This window comes from Ailuropoda melanoleuca, chromosome 5 (assembly GCF_002007445.2).
Source record: "Ailuropoda melanoleuca isolate Jingjing chromosome 5, ASM200744v2, whole genome shotgun sequence".
Classification (NCBI taxonomy): domain Eukaryota; kingdom Metazoa; phylum Chordata; class Mammalia; order Carnivora; family Ursidae; genus Ailuropoda; species Ailuropoda melanoleuca.
Window position 1 is genome coordinate 43,610,461 of NC_048222.1, and position 23,476 is coordinate 43,633,936.

The 23,476-nt window shown below is 36.8% G+C and overlaps 1 protein-coding gene across 7 annotated transcripts in view; it reads left to right on the forward strand.

The window, feature by feature from the left end:
- HERC1 (HECT and RLD domain containing E3 ubiquitin protein ligase family member 1) overlaps positions 1–23,476 on the forward strand; it is a 177,575-nt gene that overhangs the window by 65,665 nt on the left and 88,434 nt on the right. For all 7 annotated transcript variants that reach the window (XM_034660855.1, XM_034660861.1, XM_034660859.1 and 4 more), the window contains 11 exons: positions 642–863; positions 4,359–4,511; positions 4,637–4,769; positions 6,391–6,582; positions 9,373–9,594; positions 11,507–11,680; positions 14,850–14,964; positions 15,053–15,173; positions 17,236–17,407; positions 20,179–20,491; positions 20,957–21,077. In XM_034660855.1, coding sequence (XP_034516746.1) covers positions 642–863; positions 4,359–4,511; positions 4,637–4,769; positions 6,391–6,582; positions 9,373–9,594; positions 11,507–11,680; positions 14,850–14,964; positions 15,053–15,173; positions 17,236–17,407; positions 20,179–20,491; positions 20,957–21,077 — 1,938 coding nt within the window. The remainder of the gene's footprint in view (positions 1–641; positions 864–4,358; positions 4,512–4,636; positions 4,770–6,390; positions 6,583–9,372; positions 9,595–11,506; positions 11,681–14,849; positions 14,965–15,052; positions 15,174–17,235; positions 17,408–20,178; positions 20,492–20,956; positions 21,078–23,476) is intronic.

Here is a 23,476-nt window from a genome sequence, read left to right on the forward strand (position 1 = left end):
AAAAAAAAAAAAAGAAAAAGAAATCAAGGTCATGTGCTACTATTGGTTCCATGCCCAGAACAGTTTTTGAAATTGCTTATATAAAAAGTAAAAGAAGATGCCTGTTATGAAAATGTATTTGAGGATATGAATGTGCTTATTCTTTCCATTTTTAATATCTTATGTACATTAAAATAAGTACATTTTGCTTAACTAAGTAGAACTGTCGATTGTAGAGTTATAGATTTAGGGGAAAAAGTGGTTCTCACTTGCAGGATAATAAGCACAGATGCTTGTGCTGTAGTTTTCAGTAGTTTAGATTTAGGTGATTTATTTTAAATATTAGAATAAATAGTTACATTGATAATTCTGTAGAGAAATATGTAGTATAATTTATCTGTTGTCATTTCTTACTCTTAGAAGTCCTAAAATCATGCAGAGAATACCATTTGGCTTAGAGTTTTGGGTATTATAGTAAAAGAAGGAATAAAATGCTAAAAGTTTCATTTTTCCAAATGGTATCAGTGGAATAGCTTTTCTTTTAATTACACACTTCCTAAAATATCAGGATATTAAGTGGGATCCTTTTTTTTCTTTTTGAGTACATTTTAAGCTAATTATATATTTGTACCTATTTCATTGATGAAAATATTTTTCTTTAGAGAATGCAACTGGATATCATTCTGACAAGTTTGCAAGATCATACCCATGTAGCTTCCTTACTTGGCTATAGCTCACCGTCTGATGCCGCTGACCTCTCTTCTGTGTGTACTGGCTATGGAAACCTGTCTGATCAACCTTACGGCGCTCAGAGCTGCCATCCAGACACCCATCTGGCTGAAATTTTGATGAAGACTCTCCTAAGAAATTTAGGATTTTATACGGTAAGTTGCTCTTTTTCTTTGTAGTAAAAAAAGAGTAAAGCTTGGATTTTTTTGTTTTTTGGGTTTTTGTTTTGTTTTTTGGTTTTGGAGGGGATAGGGATGGCTTCAGGTTAAGGTAGTTTGACATTTAAATACATATGAAATAAATAAAACTCTAGCCTCCACTCCCCGAGAGGCAGAAGACATGTGTTAGATCTGAAATATCGTAGGAGCCAAATGACTTGTAATTGAGAATTCCAAAAAGATTTATTTTAGAATTTTGCCAAGTTTTTCTTATGTTAATGTTCAAGAATAAACAGATAAAAATACTCATCAACATTTTGCAAGAGAAGAATAATGAGGAAGGGATTAACCTTACCAGATACAATCTTATAGTTACAGTATGGTTGGTACTTACTAAGAATAGGCTGGTCAGTAGGAGAGAAGACAGTGGACACTATAGCTTTCCCTGTGTTAGGATGCTCTTAATTCTTAAGTGTTTTTTAGATCCATCTCTCTCCCCCCACCCATTTCTATGAGTTCTAACCCACAACATCATGACCTAATGCTAATAGCAGTGTTGTAGTTAGTGTCACTCTTGCTGGTCCCTTCTCTGCATCTTACTGCTGGAATAACCTCATTGTATTAAATTAAAACCCCTTCAGACCCTTCATCATTTGGCTTACACACCACTCATCTGAGATCATGGACGTGGCATTACCTGTTTCCTGCTTGCTCTACTAATCTGTGACTTCTTCAGGGAAGTCTTATCCAAATAACTCTGTTTAACCATGTAATTATAACTTGGTATAACTTCAGCAATTTTTAGAGATAAGGTGTACTGTGTGACTTAATTTTGAGTGGTTTGTATATCCTTTCATATTGTCTCCTAGACCTTGTCAGGGTCAGTTCTGTATCTTTTTCTGTGCAAGTCTTAGTGTTCTATTCTGTTGACATTAAAAGGTGGCTAAGTCGGAATGACAGTTGGGCCTATATAATTATTTTCTTTCAGATTTAAGAATGTAAATTTGATCTGATGTTTGGCTGCACATGGAATGAGAACAGTGTCATAATGTCATTTGTTACTGACAGAACATTTTTTTCCAAAGTTGTAAGGAATATTTATGCGGCATGAAAGTAGTGCCTTTCCCTTAAAGTAGATTGGCTGTCACTGTCAAGTGTGAAGCCAGTGGGATTCTTAACACCACAAATATAGTCTGATGCACTTGTCCTTTAAAAGAAAACATCCTCCAATTACTGTGATTTGATAGTTTTGCCTTCAGCTCTAGAAGCTACTGCCATGTAATTAGTGGTGCAGCCTTAGGGCACCTCCTTGCATAGCTGCTGCATGTACTTTAGGCAGGAATCTTGCCTCCTTGAGTCAGAGCTTTCTTAATACTTTTATTTGTCCTTCTTACAAAGGAAGATATAATTTTGCATTTATATAATTAAAAGTGGCATGTGCACAATGATGTGAACACATTTGACACTATTGAGCTGCATATAAAAAATGATTAAGGTGATAACTTTGATATTATATGTATTTTACTGCAATTAAAGTTAAAATTAACAAGTGAAAAAAAAGTAGTGCCTTTCTAATGGGGTAGATGTATATGTTATATGAAAATGGAAGTAAAATATTAACTGCTTTTGGGCGAAAATCATAAATTATTGTTTCTTTCTGAAGTGATCTAAACCAAATTTGTCATGTTCTTTTCCTTTTTCTTTTCTTTTTTTTTTTTTTAAGAGAGAGAGTGTGTGTGATGGGAGGGTGGGGGGAGGAGGGAGAGGGAGGGTGAGAATCTCAAGCGGGCTCCTTGCCCAGTGCGAAAGCTGACGTGGGCTCTGTCTCATGACCTTGAGATCATGACCTGAGCCAAAATCAGGAGTCAGACACTTAACTGTGGCTGAGCCACCCAGGTGCGCCTGTCATGTTCTAAGATTTTGAAATGATGGTGCTTGTCTTAATCTGTTTGGGCTGCTATAAACAGAATACCATAGACTGGGTGGCTTTTAAACAAGACAGACCTATTTCTCGCTGTTAGAGAGGTGGGAAGTCCAAGATCAAGGTGCTGGCAGATTTGATGGTGCCAGTTTCTTGGTTCATAGATAGCCATCTTCTTGCTGTGTCCTCACACAGGGGAGCTCTCTGGAGTCTCTCATCAGGGCACTAATCCCCTCCCAAAGGCCCCATCTCCAGATGCCATCACATTGGGGATTAGGTTTCAATATATGAATTTTGAGGTGACACAAACATTCAATCTATAGAGGTGCTTATTTGGCAGCTTATAGTGGTGTGTATATAGCAAGGGCCTTAAACTGTGCTGAGACTCTGTCTTGCATATTGTAAACATAGACCATACTTTATGCATAAAGATGTTCATCACATCTCTATAAGAAATAAAAATTGGAAACAACTGAAATATCTAAAATGGCTAGGTAAATTATGGTATATATGCTCAAGGGAATATTATGACTTTTAAAAATTTATGCAACCATGGTTTGTGAAGACAGATAATATTTACGAATTTGTTAGAAAAGAGAAGATTAAAAACAATACGCGATATCATGAAAAAAAGCGAGCCAAAAAAACCGGGAAAGAAATACACTAAGAAATATTAATAGTAGTTTTCTTTGGGTGTTGGCTAAATGGTGACTTTAACTTGTTTTTTAAATACAGTTTTGTTATTTTCTAAATTTTTTACAAGAATGGTTTTTTAAAAAAATATTTTTAACTTAATTTAAAACTTACACAAGAGTTTCAAGAATCAGAGGACTCCCTTCTGCCCTTCAGCCAAATTAGCTTTACCATCTCTGTCTATTATCCTAAATCATTTAAGAGTAGTTAATAGATGCCATGCTGACTATTCCTAAATGCTTAAGCATGTATTTCTTAAGAAGGGCATTCTCTTACATAACAACAGAACAATTATTCAGAAAATTTAACATTGATACAATTTAATAAACAATCCATATTCAGATTTCTACAATTGTCTTAATGTGCTTTATAGTAACCCCTTCCTCAAATGCAGGATCACATGCTGTTTTTAGTTGTCATGTCTCTTTAGTCCATTTCTTTTTTTTTCTACCTATTTTTTTAATTTAAGTATAGTTGACATCACTTATTTCTTTTATAATCAGAAACTAATTTAATTTCCAAAAATTGGGTTCAAATGTTCAGTTGTGTCCTTTCACAACCATGTGAAAACAAAACCTTTACACAAGAGGTATGGAAAGCAATTGCATTAAAATGTTGAAGTACGGTGTCTGTGGGTATTGTACTGTTTTCTCTATATTCACAGTTTCTGTAGTGAAACATATTACTTTTTTTTAAATGGTAAAACACATTGAAATTGCTTGACAAGTTTTGCTAATAGCTAGCAACAGTGCAAAGATTTAAAGATTGATAATGGGAAAAAGGCGACAGTGGCTTTTTAAGTCAGAATCATTTATGGTAGGACTTGCCTTTAATTTTCAAGCACTTCAGATATAATCTTCATTTATATATCATCTTAGGATCAAGCCTTTGGAGAGCTAGAAAAGAATAGTGATAAATTTCTGCTTGGAACATCATCTTCGGAAAACAGTCAGCCAGCTCATCTTCATGAACTCCTGTGTTCACTGCAGAAACAGCTGCTGGCATTTTGCCATATCAATAACATTAGTGAGGTATATGATTCTTTGCCTTTTATGATGATCTCCCAGGGACCTTGAAACTCAGATATTTGGGTAAGCATGATATTTTTGTACCTTGAATCTTTCACAGTAGTAATTCAAGAACTTTTTCCCCCCAGAACTCAAGCAGCGTGGCACTGCTTCATAAACATCTCCAGCTCTTGTTGCCTCATGCCACAGATATTTATTCACGTTCTGCAAATTTGCTCAAAGAAAGTCCTTGGAATGGCAGCGTTGGAGAAAAATTAAGAGGTGTGTTTGGTATTGGATTTGACATTTAATCAGTGGTTGTAAAGCAAGAATTCTTAACCTTCCCAAAGCCTTAAGAGACCTGAAACCTCTGAGTGGAATAGGAATGATCTTGAATCTCCTTCCTATTGAAGATCCCTTGGATTTTGGTTTGGGGAGTGATGGTAACAGTGATTGATAATGACTAATCTTCAAAGATGCTAATTGACACAAAAGAGCCCTAATTTAAAGGCATTTCAGTGATACTCAAAAAGATTAATTTGCTGGCTAACTGAACATAATAAAAATAAATGAAAGTTCTCTCTTTAAAAAAAGGTCAATTTTAGGGGCGCCTGGGTGGCACAGCGGTTAAGCGTCTGCCTTCGGCTCAGGGAGTGATCCCGGCGTTATGGGATCAAGCCCCACGTCAGGCTCCTCTGCTGTGAGCCTGCTTCTTCCTCTCCCACCTCCCCCTGCTTGTGTTCCCTCTCTCGCTGGCTGTCTCTATCTCTGTCAAATAAATAAATTAAAAAAAAAAAATAAAAAAAGGTCAATTTTAAATGGCATAAAGTGAATTTTTATCTCCTGTTTCTTTACCTTTCTTCAGCATTTGCCAGTGTTCCGCTTTCCTTCTTGAAATGCTTTCCTTTTCTCTGGGTTTCTGTGTAGTCACAATCCTGTTCTGTTGCCGCCTATCACTGATCACTTTTTTTCAGTCATTTCCTGTAAGCTCTTTCTCCTTGAATATGCCCTTTAATGTTTAAGATCCTCTGAATTTTGCCTTCAACCCTTTCTTCTCCCTGAATGATCTGATCTGGCCCCATTTCCTTTGACCACCACCTGTCTGTTGATTTCCATATCTGCATCTGACTGAGAACTTCTTTTTCACACCAAAGCCTTTTCTAGTTACCTATTGGGTGTCTTTTCTTGGTTGTCTCAAAAGCAACTAAAATTCAGTATGTCTTTCCGAAACTACCTTATCTCTGAAGTTTCCCAACTGGATAAAGAAAGAAAGAAACTGAGAAACTAAAACTATTGCTTACTAGACACCTCCATTTTGTTGTTCCACAGGTATTTAAAATTTAATCTCTTCAAACGGAGCTCGTCTCTGATGGTGCTCCCTGCCCCAAATACAATGAAATATGGAAATAAAATTAATTGAAAACCAGTACAGATAAAAAGACAGATGCTTTGAAGTGATCTTAATTTTTTAAAAAAAGTAAATTTGGTTTAAAAAACGCAGTATGTAAAGATCATGAGGGTAGGAGTTTTTAGCTCTTTGTTCATGGCTGTCTCCCATTCACCTAGAACACTGCCTGGTATGTTGTACTCAAAAATATTTCCTGAGTAAATCTAAAAATGAGGATAAATTTGCGAATGAGAAATTCATAATGCAGTTTAAGGGAAGCGGCTGTAATCTGATTTGTTAGCACAGGGATCTGTATGCTTTCCCACAAAGTGTCTGTTGGTGGTACTTTCTGAAAGTGAGTAAATATTAATACCACATCAGCTAACCAGGTACATGTTCAACCAAGAGTTATCAAATTAATATACTGTAGTTCTAGGCTAAAATAATATTTTTTAGGTTTTTTTCTTTTTTAAGTTTGAAACAATTGATCCGTGTTGAATTTCTTACCCTTTGTAGATGTGATATACGTCTCAGCTGCAGGCAGTATGCTTTGCCAGATTGTTAACTCTCTACTGTTACTCCCCGTGTCAGTGGCACGGCCTCTGTTGAGTTACCTTCTCGACTTGTTGCCGCCTCTTGATTGCCTTAATAGACTCCTGCCAGCTGCCGCTCTTTTAGAAGACCAAGAGTTACAGTGGCCTCTTCATGGTAAGTAAAGATAGTAAAACAACAAATAAGGCCTTTGGGAAAAGTTGTTCCTCTTGCGTACATCAGGTAGGTCATATCTGATACTCGGGTGTGTTATGTAAATCAAAAGGTAAGGTGGTTATGGTCTAAGAATTTGCAGCCTAAAGAGCAACTGAGATGAGAAAACTCAAAAAGTTGCTCATATGTAGCGGTGTCATAAGTAGGATCTTTATATCGTCATTAGGTTTGTATAGTATATTTCACTGATTCTGAGACACGTTTTTTTCAAATTTTGACATCGTTGAAATTAGGATACATCTTACATTGGATAATAGGAAAGCATTCTTTCATAGTTCAGTCAGCAGCATAGTGACACATTTTATAATCAATGGATTGATTTGATTAAAAAGTTCTGTTTCTTGGGGCGCCTGGGTGGCACAGCGGTTAAGCGTCTGCCTTCAGCTCAGGGCGTGATCCCGGCGTTATGGGATCGAGCCCCACATCAGGCTCCTCTGCTATGAGCCTGCTTCTTCCTCTCCCACTCCCCCTGCTTGTGTTCCCTCTCTCTCTGGCTGTCTCTATCTCTGTCGAATAAATAAATAAAATCTTTAAAAAAAAAAACAAAAAAAAACCTGTTTCTTAAATGAAAAGATCTTTGGTTTTAAATCTCTATTTGACAGTAAAATATTTAGTATTTTGGTTAGATGTATAGATAACTGAATGTAGAAGATGGAAATTGGGAATCTCTCTTTATGTGTATGGGTTTTTGTTTGTTTTAAGGAACTTTATAGGAAATAGCATTCTGATTTTATGTATGACACTTGAATTCAGTCTTAATTTATAAAATGATGATTTTGATATTCACTTGGATATAGCTTAAAGTACTATGTCTAGAAAACATTAATTTGTTTTTCTGTTGAAGTCTATCAAAGGCTATCCAAGGAGATTGATTACTAAGTCTTTAAAACCTTTCAAGTGAGGGGCGCCTGGGTGGCACAGCGGTTAAACGTCTGCCTTTGGCTCAGGGCGTGATCCCGGCGTTATGGGATCGAGCCCCACATCAGGCTCCTCCGCTGTGAGCCTGCTTCTNTTCCTCTCCCATTCCCCCTGCTTGTGTTCCCTCTCTCGCTGGCTGTGTCTATCTCTGTCAAATAAATAAATAAAATCTTTAAAAAAAAAAAACACCTTTCAAGTGAGGCCACATGTTTCATTAGAAAGAATCCTGGACTAAGGTGTAAAGCTAGTGACTTGGCTGTATTATCTAGAGCAGGTTGCTTATAATTTCTTAAGCCTTCGTTTCTTCTGGAAGGATTGGAATTGGACAAGATGACAATGAGAGCTTGTCTTACTTTATGTGGTTCTGTGACAACTGGATTTAGATGAAGTCAAGTGTCAAGGTTATAACTATAGCAGGATGTTAATTAGATTTTATTTGGAGCCATTCCAGGTTTACTGTTGTTTTTCTAAAGCATTTCAGAACATAAGATTGACTCTTTTTGTGTTAGATAAGTTAGGTATCATCTTATTTTGGATTTTTGCATCTGTGTTCTCATAACATGTTTTTCTGTAATTTCCCATTTTTGTCTTATCTTTGTATCATTTTTACTACCACAGCTATACTAACCTCATAGCATCAGTTTGGAGTCTTCCCTTTTTTCCCTTTGCTCTGAAATGATTTGTGTAAGATAAAGGATGTCTTTTTTTTTTTTTTTTTAAAGATTAAAGACTTCAGCTATAAAACCACCTGGCGCTGGTGTTTAGATAGACTTTGGCTATTAATTTTCTTTCCTTAGTGGTTATTGTTCTTTTCTACCTTTTTGTTTCTCCTCAGATCCATTTTGGAAGGTGATATTTTTCCAGAAAATGTCATTTTGTTTTTTTTTAAATTTTTTTTTTTTTTTTTTTTTTTTTTTTTTTTGAGAGAGAGAGAGCATGAGCTGGGGGAGAGGCTGATGGAGAGAGAAAAGCAGACCTCCCGCTGAGTGGGGAGCCTGTTGTGGGGCTTGATCCCAGGTCCCTGGGATCATGACTTGAGCTGAAGGCAGATGCTTAACCAACTGAGCCACCCAGGTGCCTCTCAAATTTATTGGCATAAAATTGTGCATAATACTCATTAACAGTTTTTTTTAAAAGTCCCTAGTGTAACTGTTTCTATTCCTAATTTTTTATTCCTAATTTTTGCATTTATGCCATCTTTTTTTAGAGGTTTATCCATTTTATCAGTCTGTTTAAATAACCAGTTTTTGGATTTGTTGATCTTCTTTGTTTTTCTTTAATGATTTGATTGACATCTGTTCCTATCTTTATGGCTAAGTATAGTTTTTCTTTTTTAAGTGAAGAACTTTTAAAAACAAATGTACAGTAAGAAATCATGGGTCTCCATTTCAGTACGAGACAGTTCTGAATTCGGGCCTTAAAAACATTAAACAATAATAAGTGTTGTTTTACTAGATCAATTCCTGTATTGATTTTGAGGGGATGAGCTACCTCAAGTACTCACCGTTATGGTGAAATTTGATCTGAATAATGAAAAATAGGAATAGAATCCCTTGGGATATTTCTGTCATATACTGTTTTAATGTTTATCTTAAAATTAGTAACTCCACAAGGGAAATTTTATTTGATGGAAAACTTATTTGAATATATTTTAAGTTAGCCTAGTAAAGAGAATATATACAGAAGGTGTTATAATTTATGTTTCCAATGTAAAATTGGCTTGTTTCATTGTCTTATTGGAGTGCAATAGAAATGAGAAAGATTGAGACTCTCAAATACCAGAGAAGACATAATTACTAATGCTTTTGTCTTTAGGAGGACCAGAACTGATTGATCCTGCTGGCATGCCATTACCTCAGCCGGCCCAGGCCTGGGTGTGGCTTGTGGATCTGGAAAGAACAATTGCTCTCCTTATTGGGCGGTGCCTTGGTGGTATGCTTCTGGGCTCCCCTGTGTCTCCAGAGGAACAGGACACTGCATATTGGATGAAAACACCACTTTTTAGTGATGGTGTAGAAATGGACACCCCTCAGTTAGGTAATGTGCTTCTCTACAATGTTTAAAATGCATGCTTATGTTTGTATCTTCATTGGAGATTTCTCTTATTCTGGGTTTGCTGAATAGAGAACTGATAGCAAACAAGTGAAACATTAGCTGGGTGGGGGATCTGAGACTGTGACTTGGAGCCCTTGGAAGTTAAATCCTGCAGCACTGTGTAGTGAAAAGAGCCTCCAAACTAGGGCAATGTAGGTCTGGTCCCACCCTGTCATTCTTTATCACTCATTTTGGGCAAGTCATTTAACTTATAAAAATGGGAATATGCTTGATTCCTTGTTTTCTGGGGCTTGGAGGTTATGAAAGTGCTTCACAGAATGTAAAGCTCTGTAAAGTTACCATGACTTGCCAGTGTTCAGTTTTCAAACACCCCCCAGATGTGAGTGGCAATCCCCTCGCCTCCCAGCCTATCCTACTTTCATGCTGATGTTACCTTGTACGTTTCCACATTTTTTTCCTTCCCATTTACGGTGCCTTTCCTGCCTCATCTCCTATTTGTCTTCTTTGCTGGTAGGCTAGCTCGCAGACTGTCTGAACATGATTTCTCCAGTTCCTGAACAGGTGATCTAGTTGTTTTACTTAGGTTTGGCCCTTTAATCTCTCTGGGCCTATAATTTTGATCCATAAAATAAGGAGCTGATTAGATAGCCTATGTGGTCTTATTGACCTAAAATTCATTGTTCCTCAATGAGAGAAAGAGACTCAGAGAGTGCCCAAGAAGGAAAGTCCAAGAGAAATCTTAATCTAAGAGAACCTCAGTCAAGAGGGAAAACAAAAAATAGAAGTCAAGACAAAAATCACATATTCTGCTTTGGGTTTGGAGGGTTGGGGATTAGGAGTGAGAAAAGCTGCTAAAGATTTTCCTCTTTTTCCAAATAGAGAGTATATACTCATCATTTCATTTATGAACCAGACAGTGACTCTAGCCATGGTTGTTGAATGCTAGACTGGTATTTAAGATACAGCTGTATCAAGAAAAGTAAAATCATGATTTTTCAAGGAATGTTTAACATTGTGAACATGGTTCCAGTGGTGTCAGTGTTTAGTGCTGTGATAGTCACAAATGTCCTCTTGAGGACAAAAGTATCTTTATCTCTACCTTCCTCATATTTCTGTTGTATTTAATTTAGTCAATTAACTGGCTGTTAGTATGAATAAAGTAAATTTCAGTTTTAATGTTATCTTTCAGTTTTTAAAATTATAAAGTCATGAAGCTATTAGAATGTTACATTTTGTGTTTAAATACTTGTGTGTATTAGGAAAAGGGTATTGTCCTTTGTAAATCGTAAATAAAGGATAATTCAGTTATATTATGGGTTAAATTGACTTTTGGTATTAGCCCCCAACCCTATCATTTAGCTAATTTTTGTGACGGAAAATGAATTCTGAATGCCAGAATGTCCCATTAAAAAGTTAAGAATCAGTTGAGCAATATAAATATCAATGGAGAAACTCTTCGTGGTATCTTTGCTCTCTCTTGAGTCATTACTTAACTGATTATTTTCCCTTAAGTCTAGAAAAAAGAAAAAGTTCTTGTCTAGTCTCTTTCCCAGTGGTCCCATGTTTCTCAGTGAGGACATCATTCCATTTTGAACAAAAGAGTTCTCCAAACCTGTGCTGCACACATAGGACATGTAGCTTCCCTGGCCCCTGCCTACCAAAAAGCCAGAACTCCTCCCAGACGGTTACGTTTGGTCACGCATCCTTCTGGAGGGGATTGAAGGGCTGGTGATATTACTGCTCATTGAGAAATGTTAAAGGACTTTACCTTTGTAGTATCTACTTAAAATGGTTTGAAATGTATTATTAAATATGGATTAAATAAAAGTGATTTTTATTTGTAGCAACAAAAGTGGTCAAGCTTAAAATTGGTAACTTGAATAATTATTTTTAGATAAATGTATGAGTTGCCTGTTAGAAGTAGCTCTTTCAGGCAATGAAGAACAGAAGCCTTTTGATTACAAACTGCGGCCTGAAATTGCTGTGTATGTAGACTTGGCATTGGGTTGTTCAAAAGAGCCCGCACGAAGCCTTTGGATCAGCATGCAGGATTATGCTGTTAGTAAAGGTAAGATGAAGAGGACAAAGTTGGTAAATATGGAGATAGCTTATAATACTGACTAATATGTATGTAATATATGTAAATAGAAAATCACAGGGATCACTCTATTACTTTTTTATAGAAAAAAAGTATTTTACAAATAACATTAAACAATTTCTTTTTCCTCTTTGTGGAAAGTACTCTAAGTATGTATCCCACTTTAAGCAAACCTACTGTGGGAAAATTGAGATTTATATAAAAGATAAATGCAGAGGCAAACATTTTACTGAAGGGTTCCCTGCAGTATAAATGGGTCTAGTTTAAGAGTCTGTTAAATGAATCTCTTCCCTTTGCAAGTCCTGGGGTAAGAACTAAAGGGATGTATATGTAGAAGTCTAAGCTCTAGGCCTGGTCGGTTTGCTTCTCTGTAAAACACTCCTACAGAGAGCTGGTGAAGATATCAATTTGAAATGAGATGAACTATGAAGTACAGTAGTAAAGTGCTATGCAAGTATGTAGTGTTATTTCAGTTTCCAATATTATTTGATTAATAAAATAAACTTACAAGTTTTCAAAAAATATGCCTGATTTCTTTTTAGTTCCCATGTTTTTATTTCTTAACAGTGACCTTGATTGTTCAGAATCCCATATCCATAGTTGTCTTTCTCCGTGGTATTTTTTCTTGCCTTATTTTTAGTTTCCCCCTATTTCTTTGAATTGTCTTCCTCCTGTGATAAAAATGGTAATATTAAATATATTTTCCTTTTATTGTCTTTTATTTTGTGTAATAAAAATGAAATGAGGTGCTTATTGTTCAGAGCTTTAAAATAACATTGAGGGGGCGCCTGGGTGGCACAGCGGTTAAGCGTCTGCCTTCGGCTCAGGGCGTGATCCCGGCGTTATGGGATCGAGCCCCACATCAGGCTCCTCTGCTATGAGCCTGCTTCTTCCTCTCCCACTCCCCCTGCTTGTGTTCCCTCTCTCGCTGGCTGTCTCTATCTCTGTCAAATAAATAAATAAAATCTTTTATAAAAAATAAAATAAAATAAAATAAAATAACATTGAGATATGATACCTTTGAAAGTTTAGTTTCATCCAGTTTATCATTCATATTCATGCATTCTATATTGTGTTGACTTCAAGCAGAAATAGAAACGTATGGTAATGGAGGAGAAAAAAAATTTACTTCCTAAGTTGTATTCTGTAGTATTCTCTCGTAGTTGCATTCATTTTCTTGGAATGTGCCGTTAGGTTTTCTTTTATATCATCACTTGTTAATTGCAGTTAGAACTTTAAAGGGTAGATATAAACATAAGATGAATAAAAACTCATTGTATGGCTCCATTTCCTAAATTGTTTATATACTGTAACCTCAGACTACCTGAATAGTGGAAACATTCTGGAGTGCTTGATATGAAATAACTATAAATTTAATGAAGAAAAGAGCCCATTACTTTAAAAATTGTATAATCTCTACTAAAGAGGAGACACAGCACAGGGTCTTTAGTTTGCATTTTAAATTGAGTATTAGCTTCCTTGAAATGGGTCATGTTTGATTTTAGGTCATAGCAGCTACCAGAATAGCAAGCATTCCCTTGGAACAGATGATTTCTCATGAACCTAATGTGGAAAAATTTTTATGTAATATAGTCTATCATTTTAAGATTATCTCTGGTGGCCTATAAAATTTTCTTAAAATCAGGCATGTTTGTATTGTCAGGGTGTTTTGTTTTGTTTTGCCTATAAGATAGGTTAAATCTGAATTTAGTTTTTTCCCTAAGCATACAGAAATGACTAGAAAACCAAGATGTAAAATTTTATCTCTAGGAGTTTTAAGAAGGGATTAAGAACAAATAAACTTAACTTAGGGCTTGATATTTTCCATGGGTGTTTTTTGTTTGGTTGGTTTTATTTTTAAGTAGCATGGCAAATCTGTCGAATTAACAGAATTTAGCGGACAGTAAACCTCCCACCCCGATTTGGAATCTCCCGAATATACCGCATTTTTAAAATACAGTACTAGTATGCTAACATGGAATTAAAGAAAACACCTGCCTAGTTCTTATCATCTGATGCTGTGATTTTGGCTTTCTATTGCATGTACTCATCGTTGTCCAAATGTTGTTTCATTTCTTACCCAATTCATTTCATTTTATTATGGTATTTACAGTGTCTACTTCCTGGCTTCAAATACCAAATATGTCCTCTCTTGCCTAGTTTACTCAATATCTCCACAAGGATGCTTAATTAGACAGTACTCAAAACCATACTCCTGATTTCAGCTCCTTGTTTTCCAAAAGTGTTCTTCGTGTGATCTTCCTGTCTCAGTAAATGTCAACCACATTCTAAGGACATTTCTAGTAGGCTTTGACTTCTCTCGTATTCGCACATCTGATCAATCAACAAATCCTGTCAACTCTACCTTTAAAACACATTTGGAATCTGACCACTTTTCACTACCTCAGCTGCTATGGCTTTGGTCTGAGCCACCATCATTTCTCACCTGGATTACTGCAGTACTGCTGTTGCTGTCCCTGTCTAGCTCACCACTCAGCAGTCAGAGTCCACCTTTCAGAACATGAGTCACATCATATTGTATCTCTGTTCACAGCCTTCTAGTGGTGCTTCCCATTTCCCTCAGAGTAAAATCTAAAAGACTTGCAGTGGCCTGCAAGGCCCTATATGATCTGGTCTCCAGCCAACTTTCTAATGTCTCCTAGCACTTGTGCATGCACGCTTTGTTCCAGCCACGGTGGCCCCCTGGAACTCGCCTCAGGGCCTCTACACTAGTTTTTTCTGAGGGGACACTGTTTGTGTATGGGACCTTCTCTGACTTTGTCTACATCTCTGCTCACCTGTACCTTATCCAAGACCTTTGCAAACCAGCCTGTATAAAATAGTAATTCCATGCTGCTTTATTTTTCTCTATAGCACTTTTCTGTCATATTAATTTTTGTATTTATTGGTGCCCCCCCCCCGCCAGCTAGAAAATAAACTGTGTGAGATCAGGGACTCAGTTTTGCTAGCTGCTGTATCTCTAGCACAAGGAACAATATCTGGTATCTAGTAGGTGTATTTGCTAAATAATGTTTAGGAAAATGATACCATTCAGATGTTGGATTACTAAAGCGATTAAAATTACTCTGAACTGTTTTCTGAGCCCTTTTAAATGTCAATGCATCATTTTTGCTTTCAGATTGGGACAGTGCAACTTTAAGTAATGAGTCACTCTTGGACACTGTGTCTAGATTTGTTCTTGCAGCACTCCTGAAACACACAAATTTACTTAGCCAAGCATGTGGAGAAAGCCGGCAAGTAACTTAAAACTATGCTCAGACAAATATTTGCTCTCATGATGTTTGAAATTAGGTAACTTTTCTATTTTGGTTATTTATTTAGATATCAACCTGGTAAAAGCTTATCAGAAGTGTACCGTTGTGTGTACAAAGTTCGAAGTCGTTTACTTGCTTGCAAGAACCTTGAACTTATTCAGACCAGGTCATCATCACGAGACAGATGGGTAAAGTTGGAAATCAGTTAATTTCTGTTTTTCTGCAAGCTGTGAGAGATAGCTCCATATTGACTTATGTGAAAAAAAATGTGCCTTGATTATTGCAGATGTTCAATAAATACTGAGTACATACTTCTTTATGTAGTGAAAAAATTGGATGAGTAAAAGATTTGGGGTTTATTTAACTCACATTTTATCAAGCTGCTAAGAAAGTTTGTATATTCATAGGTTGTATAAGTAATAAATTGAGTTGTGCAAATCATATGAAATATTATTCTTTTATTTTTTGCTGATTAGACCATATTTGAATTATCCTTTTTAATTTGGGATGCTATAATTTATGAGGGACATTAACAAAAGCTACCTCGGATTGGCGAAAGATCTAAAAGTCATCTTATATAAGAACTGTAAGTGTCAAAAATGTTTAGCCTAGGGAAATGAAAAAGGGAGTCATTTGATAGCTACCTTAAAAATAAAGCTTCCCTGTAGGAGAGGAAATAAGTGTGTTTCTTGTTCCAGAGGGCATAGGTAGCACCAAAGGGTCACAGTTGAATGGAGAATCACTGTTTTGCTGAATATAAGGAAGATAGCCTTCTCATAATTAGAGTTGTCCACCACTGGTGATTAAGATTGAAACCTTGTCTTAAGACTGCTTCAGAAGTGGGACACCTGAGTGGTTCAGTCAGTTAAGTCCCATTCTTGACATCAGCTCAGGTCTTTATCTCAGGATTGTGAGATTGAGCCCGGCATAGGGCTCCACACTGGGCATGGAGCCTGCTTGGGAGTCTCTCTCTCCCCCCCCCCCCACCCGCCCCTCACCGTGCTTGCACTCTTGTGCACACACTCTCTCTCTCTAGAAAAAAAAAAAAAAGAAAGAAAGAAAAAAAGAAAGAAAGAAGGAAAGAGATGCTCCAGAAGTTATTCTTACAACAAAAGTAGGTGATTTCTAAAGTGCTTGGTAATCCTGATAACATGATCCTGTAATTACAAGACTGGATAATACATCACCCTCAGAAATGCTTAAAACTTTGTATGTTAGATGCTTTTTACTCTGTTATTGAGATCTTACATTTTAAAAAACAAACTCTATCTCTGCATTTGTATTATAGTATTCTTTTGGCATGTGCTGATTTAATATTTGTGGGTCTATTTGTTAGTGACTTTGAAAGTCCATGAAATGTATTAATTTGCCATTTTGTTGAGTTTCAGATTTGAAACTTCATATTATGGGGATAAGTGAGTTATACATTGTATGAGTCTGGCTGCTCAGTATCCCCATCTGTATGAAATTTTTAAGTTATTTATTGGCTGTCAATCACAAAATAACTTTTATTATGCATTAAATAAAATTTTTCACTTGTACTTTTTACTAAAATTTGTGGGAAAGATGATATATACTATTATCGTATTCATGAGGCCCTTAACATCTGTTGCAAGAATTCTGTCCTCTAGATGACTGCTAGGTAGCTTTACGACTGTGGGAAATAAAATTAACATCATCCTTATCAGATTTCTAATTTTTGATTTCTTCAGGAGAAAACAAAAAAAAAAATTTAAAAACAATACTGTTTGTATAACTGAAATTTGCTAAGAATAGAGCTTAAATGTTCTCACCAAAGAAAGAAGTTAAAAAAATACTGTTTTAAATTAGAATTGTTAAACATTTATACAGAGTAATAATAACATATACAGCCTGAGGGAGACTGCATGGTGTAAAAATTCATGTTCTTAAATTACCTTTTCTGCTTGGTTTTACACTCAATTCGTTTTAAGTTGCAGCTCTGTAGGAGTTTATAGCTGAATAGCAATATAAATTTGAATCAACTTAATGACATTCTAATCAAAATACTGAGGATAGGAGGACATATAGGTGTGTCTGTACATATTTTGTATACATACATTCTTTCTAATCTTTTCAGATTTATCCAGTGTATCTTTTGGGTTTTTGTAGTAAAATTCATGTGTTCTTGATGTTAGCAGTATTTTCCATGATAAAAAAGTCAAGGTTTTAATAAAATTTTTCAAGTTTTTGAAAAAAAATATTCAGTGTAGCTTTGATTGTTTGTTCAAGATCTCGGAAAACCAAGATTCTGCAGATGTTGATCCTCAGGAGTGTTCATTTGCCCGAACCATTGACGAAGAAGCCGAAATGGAAGAGCAGGCTGAGCGAGACCGGGAAGAGGGGCATCCCGAGCCAGAGGACGAAGAAGAAGAGCGGGAACATGAAGTGATGACCGCTGGCAGTGAGTGCACCCTTCTTAGCTTCTCAGATACGCATCGTGGCATTCTTCACGTTAGGGGAGCTGACTGGCGAAGAGAAAGGCAAACATTGCTCTTTGGTTTTTCTAAAAGGATCTAATAGTCTTACGTTTACAATGACATTAGCTAATGTTTCAGCTCTTAAAACTGTGCTAGTTTCATTTTGAAGCTAGTGGATTGCGTGTTTTGGGCTGAAAAGCTCTGAAAGCAGGCTTTTAGAAGTAGTAACTGTTCCACTGAATCTTACGCATGAAATGATGCCCGTGAGTGATTGGATAAGGTCTTTCAGAGTTTATTTTCGAGGGTACCAGTTTGTCTACAGGCCTGGCCAACTTAGAGAGGCCCTTTCTGCAACTTACCAGGAGAGCCTAGTTATTTTTTATATGTTACACTTTAAAAATTATAAATTTCACCCACTGACTATCGCCATTGTCAGTAGAGAGCAAAAATATACATAAGAATACTATTGGCTGGGTGAATAACACTTTTCGTATTTGTATATTCCAAGGCAATTATTTAGATGTTTAAAAGGAAATATCAACGCTTTTAAACCCTTCTCAGTATCTTTTGAGTGATTTGGCTATTTCAAGTTAAAATGTGTATTCACTTTGTAGACTAAAATATTATGGCTAGCTATGCATTTGGTATTAGGATTGTCTGTATGTATCAATTTGACACGTACTTTGTTATCAATTTGTGTTCTCCATACTTTTTTTTTTAATTTTTAAAATTTTTTTATTTTAATGTTTTTTTATTATATTATGTTAGTCACCATACAGTACATCCCTGGTTTCTGATGTAAAGTTCAGTGATTCATTAGTTGTGTATAACACCCAGTGCAGCATGCAATACGTGCCCTCCTTACTACCCATCACTGGTCTATCCNTTAATGTTTTTTTATTATAATCCAATTCCCCCACCCCCCTCCCCTCTGAAGCCCTCAGTTTGTTTCTCAGAGTCCATAGTCTCTCATGCTTCATTCCATACTTCTAAAAATGATCTGAAGGTGGCCCCAAACCAAAAAACATAAAACAAAAAAAAAAAAAACAAGGAAAAAGGGGATTGGAGATGGGGAGAGAGAATAATTATATTTTAAAAACCTAGGCTGAAGGAACTTTGGCAGTTAAACAAAACTTAGTTTAGAAATTCTGGAAAGCGGGGTGCGTGGGTGGCTCAGTCATTAAGTGTCTGCCTTCGGCTCAGGGCGTGATCCTGGAGTCCTGGGATTGAGCCCCATATCGGGCTTCTCTGCTATGAGCCTGCTTCTTCCTCTCCCATTCCCCCTGCTTGTGTTCCATCTCTCGCTGGCTGTCTCTCTCTGTCAAATAAATCAAATCTTTGAAAAAAAAAATTCTGGAAAGCAAAGTCCAAAGGGGAAACACAATAACAAAATACAATCCTCAATTATAGTAAAAGAAAGCATAATAGTCATCTAGGGAGTAGTAATTTTTAAACTAGCTATGGTTTTTGAGTACCTGTATTACCTGCTGGGCACTGGGTCAAATGCTTCTTAGAGATTAGCTGATAATCCTCACAATAGTCTTATGAGATGCACTCTAGTACTTACCCTATCTTAAAGGTGGGCAAACTGAGGTTTAAGGAGGCAAAATTATGTGTCTAGGGTCACCATTAGTAGCAGCTGGAATTAGAGTGAGATCTGCCCAAAATTCCAGTGACCATTCTCTTAATTATTTTAACTGATTTCCAGCTTTGTACTCTGAGTTTGTTGCTGTGATTTTTGCAGAATTAAGAGACTTTAAACAGCATATGAAAATATTGCTATAATAATTCTATAAAATACATATATAAAATCCATCTTTAAGGTTTGTACTTCAGTATTAACAGATACATCTAGTGTTTTACCAATTTTTCTGCTTGGGTTCCCAATAAAGAATAATGTTTTCACTCTAAATTTGAGCAAAAAATTCCTTTTCTATTTTGAAGTATCTACCACTGCATCAGAACCTTATTAAACTCAGTGACTTTTTACACTTGGGAATTGGGAAGGGCTGGCATCAGATAGACATTCTTGGTGATGCCACTTAACTCTGGAGGCAGTCTTATCTGTATATTATAACCATATTCAGTTTCAGCAAAGAACCTTAATGGTTGTACTTTTATAATGTGTTTGAGATACAGCAAAGTGTAAATGTCAGAAATTACGTAGACTTTAGAAGGGGAAAGGGGACTTTTCATAACTAATGCAACTTAAATTTTATGTTTCTTTTGTAACCTGACAGTTTTCATACTGAGATCACAAACATATCAGAAATATGCAGTTATTTTTATCTAACCCAGGAGTTTTGAAACTTTAGTGGACCTCAGAATCACCTGGAAGACCTGTTAAAACACAGATTGCTGGCCCCATGCCTACAGTTTCTGATTCAGAAGGTCTGGGATGGGCCTAGTAATTTACATTTCTAACAAGTACCCAGTTAATGTTGATGCTTCTGGTCTGGGGCCACACTTTGGAAAGCACTGATCTACCTCATTAATAAGAGTAGAAATAGAATAAATCAAACCTAAATTCTGTAAAGGCATAGGTATTTCCTATTGTAATTTTTGGTGAAATGTTTAATATATTATATGTGTTTGGTATAATTTTAACTTAGTTACCTGTATTTAATGTCTAAAAAATAATTTTTCCCTTTTTCAATAAGTTTTTGATCCAAACTTTATGACTATTTTTATTGTTATTTTCTTTGCTCTTCTCCCCCCATGTGTTAAGACCTTGTTTTTGTGTTGCATGTTACAGAAATCTTTCAGTGTTTCCTCTCAGCCCGTGAAGTAGCTCGTAGCCGAGATCGAGACAGAATGAACAGTGGGGCAGGGTCTGGGGCTCGAGCTGATGACCCACCTCCTCAGTCTCAGCAAGAGCGAAGGGTCAGCACAGACCTTCCCGAGGGTCAGGATGTGTACACTGCTGCCTGCAACTCTGTGATCCACCGGTGTGCCCTGCTAATACTAGGAGTAAGCCCTGTGATTGATGAGCTTCAGAAGCGCAAGGAAGAAGGACAGTTGCAGCAGCCTTCAGCAAGTGCCACTGAAGGGGGTGGACTTATGACCAGGTGGGACTGACTAGAAACTTAAACTATTACTCAACCCCCTTTGTTACTGTATGCGTTGAGATACTTTATTCTCGAAGTTGTAGGGGTCTTCTGAAATTAATGCAGACTTGGAGGAGGAAATACAAATTGAGTAGGGCGAAATAATGTATTCATGTGTTAAAGAGTGGGACTGATTCAGCCTGGAGCATACATTTCTGATTAAATGGGGCACAGTTTTTCATACATATAAACAACAGCAGTTGACAAACATTTGAAGTTCTTTGTGTCTCTGTTATTTAGTGGCATGCAAGTTATTTTGATGTAATCGTAAAGGGTTTTGTGCTTACACAAGAGTCAGGATTTCCCATTGACAGATATAATTACTCCTCACTGTGTGTGTATTATCTCTATGCTGCTAGTTCCATTCAACTTTATGTTCACTAACAATCCCAAATTGAAAAACTTTTCTTTGTGCATGTGAGACAGGAGTGAAAGTCTTACTGCAGAGAGCCGGCTCGTCCACGCAAGTCCAAATTATAGACTGATCAAATCGAGGAGTGAATCCGATTTGTCTCAGCCCGAATCAGATGAAGAGGGTTATGCACTGGTAGGTATACTTAGATTCAGTAAGGAGGGATTTTTGTTTTCAGGGTGTAGATACGTACAACTTTGGTGACAGTAAGTAATATATGTTTGTCTTAGTCATATAAGAGCTTTTTAAAAAAGAACTTGCAAGAGAAATAAGATATTGCATAGATATTTACCACCTATATGTTAATGACTCTCAGATTTCTGTCTTTAACTCTGACTTCTTCCTAAACTCCAAATTCATATATCTGACTCCTTGATGAACATTCCACCTGAACAAGTGAGGTTACTCCAATCTTAATCTATCCAAAAATAAATTCATCTTTCTCTCACATCTTCTTGTCTTATATTCCCTATCTTAGTAAGTGACATTATTAACTACCCAGGAGTCATCCTTTCCTTTTCCTCATTTTCTCTTCTTTGCAAACTCCCACACTCCCTACACTTCAATTAGTCAAGTCTTGAAAATTTTACCCTTAATATATTTCTAATATGCCCTTTCCATCCCTTTTGCCACTGTTCTGTTTCAAACTTTCCTTGTCTTTTGCTTGGACTAGTCCAGAAGCCTCCAAAACTCTTGTTTTTTGCCCATCTTCTGCATTTCACATGTCTGTTTATATCTCTTCTACTTAAAATCTTTCAGTAGCTCTCAGTTACCTACCCAAAAAGCCTCAGGACCTGGACTGCAGGCAAGGTGGTGATTTACCTAAGAAGTAGGAAATAAAGTATGCTATAGTTTGACGGGTAAATTATAGTGTGAAAACTGTCTAAGAAATTGCTTCTCTTTGGGGCGCCTGGGTGGTTCAGTCACTAAACATCTGCCTTCAGCTCAGGGCGTGATCCCAGCGTTCTGGGATCTAGCCCCACATTGGGCTCCCTGCTCCGCTGGGAGCCTGCTTCTTCTCCCACTCCCCCTGCTTGTGTTCCCTCTCTCACTGGCTGTCCCTCTCTCTCTGTCAAATAAATAAGTAAAATGTTAAAAAAAAAAAGAGAGAGAGAGATTGCTTCTCTTTGAGTAGCTTTGGATTTGGAGTTCACAGCTGGATTTTCAGTTTGGCTTCCTCTGTCTTGTACGGAAATAATCTATATGTGTTACTTGATTTCTCTGGGTCTTAGTGTTCCAGAATTGTGTGATAGATCATTAGTGCCTGTTGTGTTTAAGGCAATGTGTGAGACTTGGCTTCTGGCCTTGATTCTACTTCTGAAGAGCTGTGAGACTGTGGTCATGTCACACGACAGCGCAAACAGAAACTCTCGTTTTTTGGACTGAGTGGTCTCTAAGCCCATATTTAGCTGTGAAATTTCTCTGTTGTGTGAATTGAGATGATGGATATGAAAATATTTTTGGAAGGTATAAGGCGCTACATGAACAGAAAGCTGAACTTCTAAACATAAAACATTCCTCCTATGAGGAAAGCTCAACAGTGTCTTTAAGCAAGTTTCATTGTATCGTGGTGTTTTTGTTTGTTTTCTTCCTTTTATTCTTTATTACCATTTGTATCTCTGTGCTCCCAGTTCATGTTCGCAGTCTTAACAGTCTCTGAGATTTCTGTTTATTTTTCCAATTTGATCATTCTCATTGCCTAGTCTCCCCACCCTGCCATAATTTTATAACACAGATCATGTCCCTTCTCTTCCCAAAACCCCCAGTGACTTCACTTTTTCTCAGCTTAGAAGCCTTACAAGGGCCTACAAGACTCTACATTTGCTGGCCCCAATATCCGATCTCTTCTCCTACTGTCCTTCTTGATTGATGACTCTCCTTCTGCCACATTGGCCTCTTGGCTTTTTTGTGAACACACCACACAACTTCCCCTTAGGGCCTTACCCTGACTATTTCTTACCACTAGAATCCTGTTGTCTGCCTGGCTAATTCCCTAACTTCAGCTTTTCATTCTGATGTTACTTTTTCAGTGAGGCCCACCTCTGTTTATAATTGCAGTTTGCCCTCCTTTCCACATATTCATTCCCTGTCCACCTGGCCTTGCTGGGGTTTCTTGTTTTTGTTTGTTTTGCTTCCCCACAGTACCTAACATAATTTACTTATTTATTATATTTGTTTATCAGTTTCTGTTAGCCTACGCTGGAATATAAGCTCCTTGAGGACAGGAGTTTTGCTGTTTTATTTACTGCTGTGTCCCCAGCACCTGTGGTGCCTGGCACATAGTAGGCAGTCACTGAATTGTTTTGTTTGGTTTTGTTTTTTTAATGACTAAATTGCCATCTAATCTATTTTGGTAAATTTCGGTGCCCATTCTGTCTTTTCTACTCTTTAACTCAGGTCTTTGTTACCTTTGCCTGGACTAGTAGTTTTCAAACTGATCTCCCTACTTTTGTTCAGTCCCTCTCCTTAGACACTGTTCCCAAAGTTAGAGCTCTTGAAAATACATGCAGGAACAACACCTACTGGTCATGCTA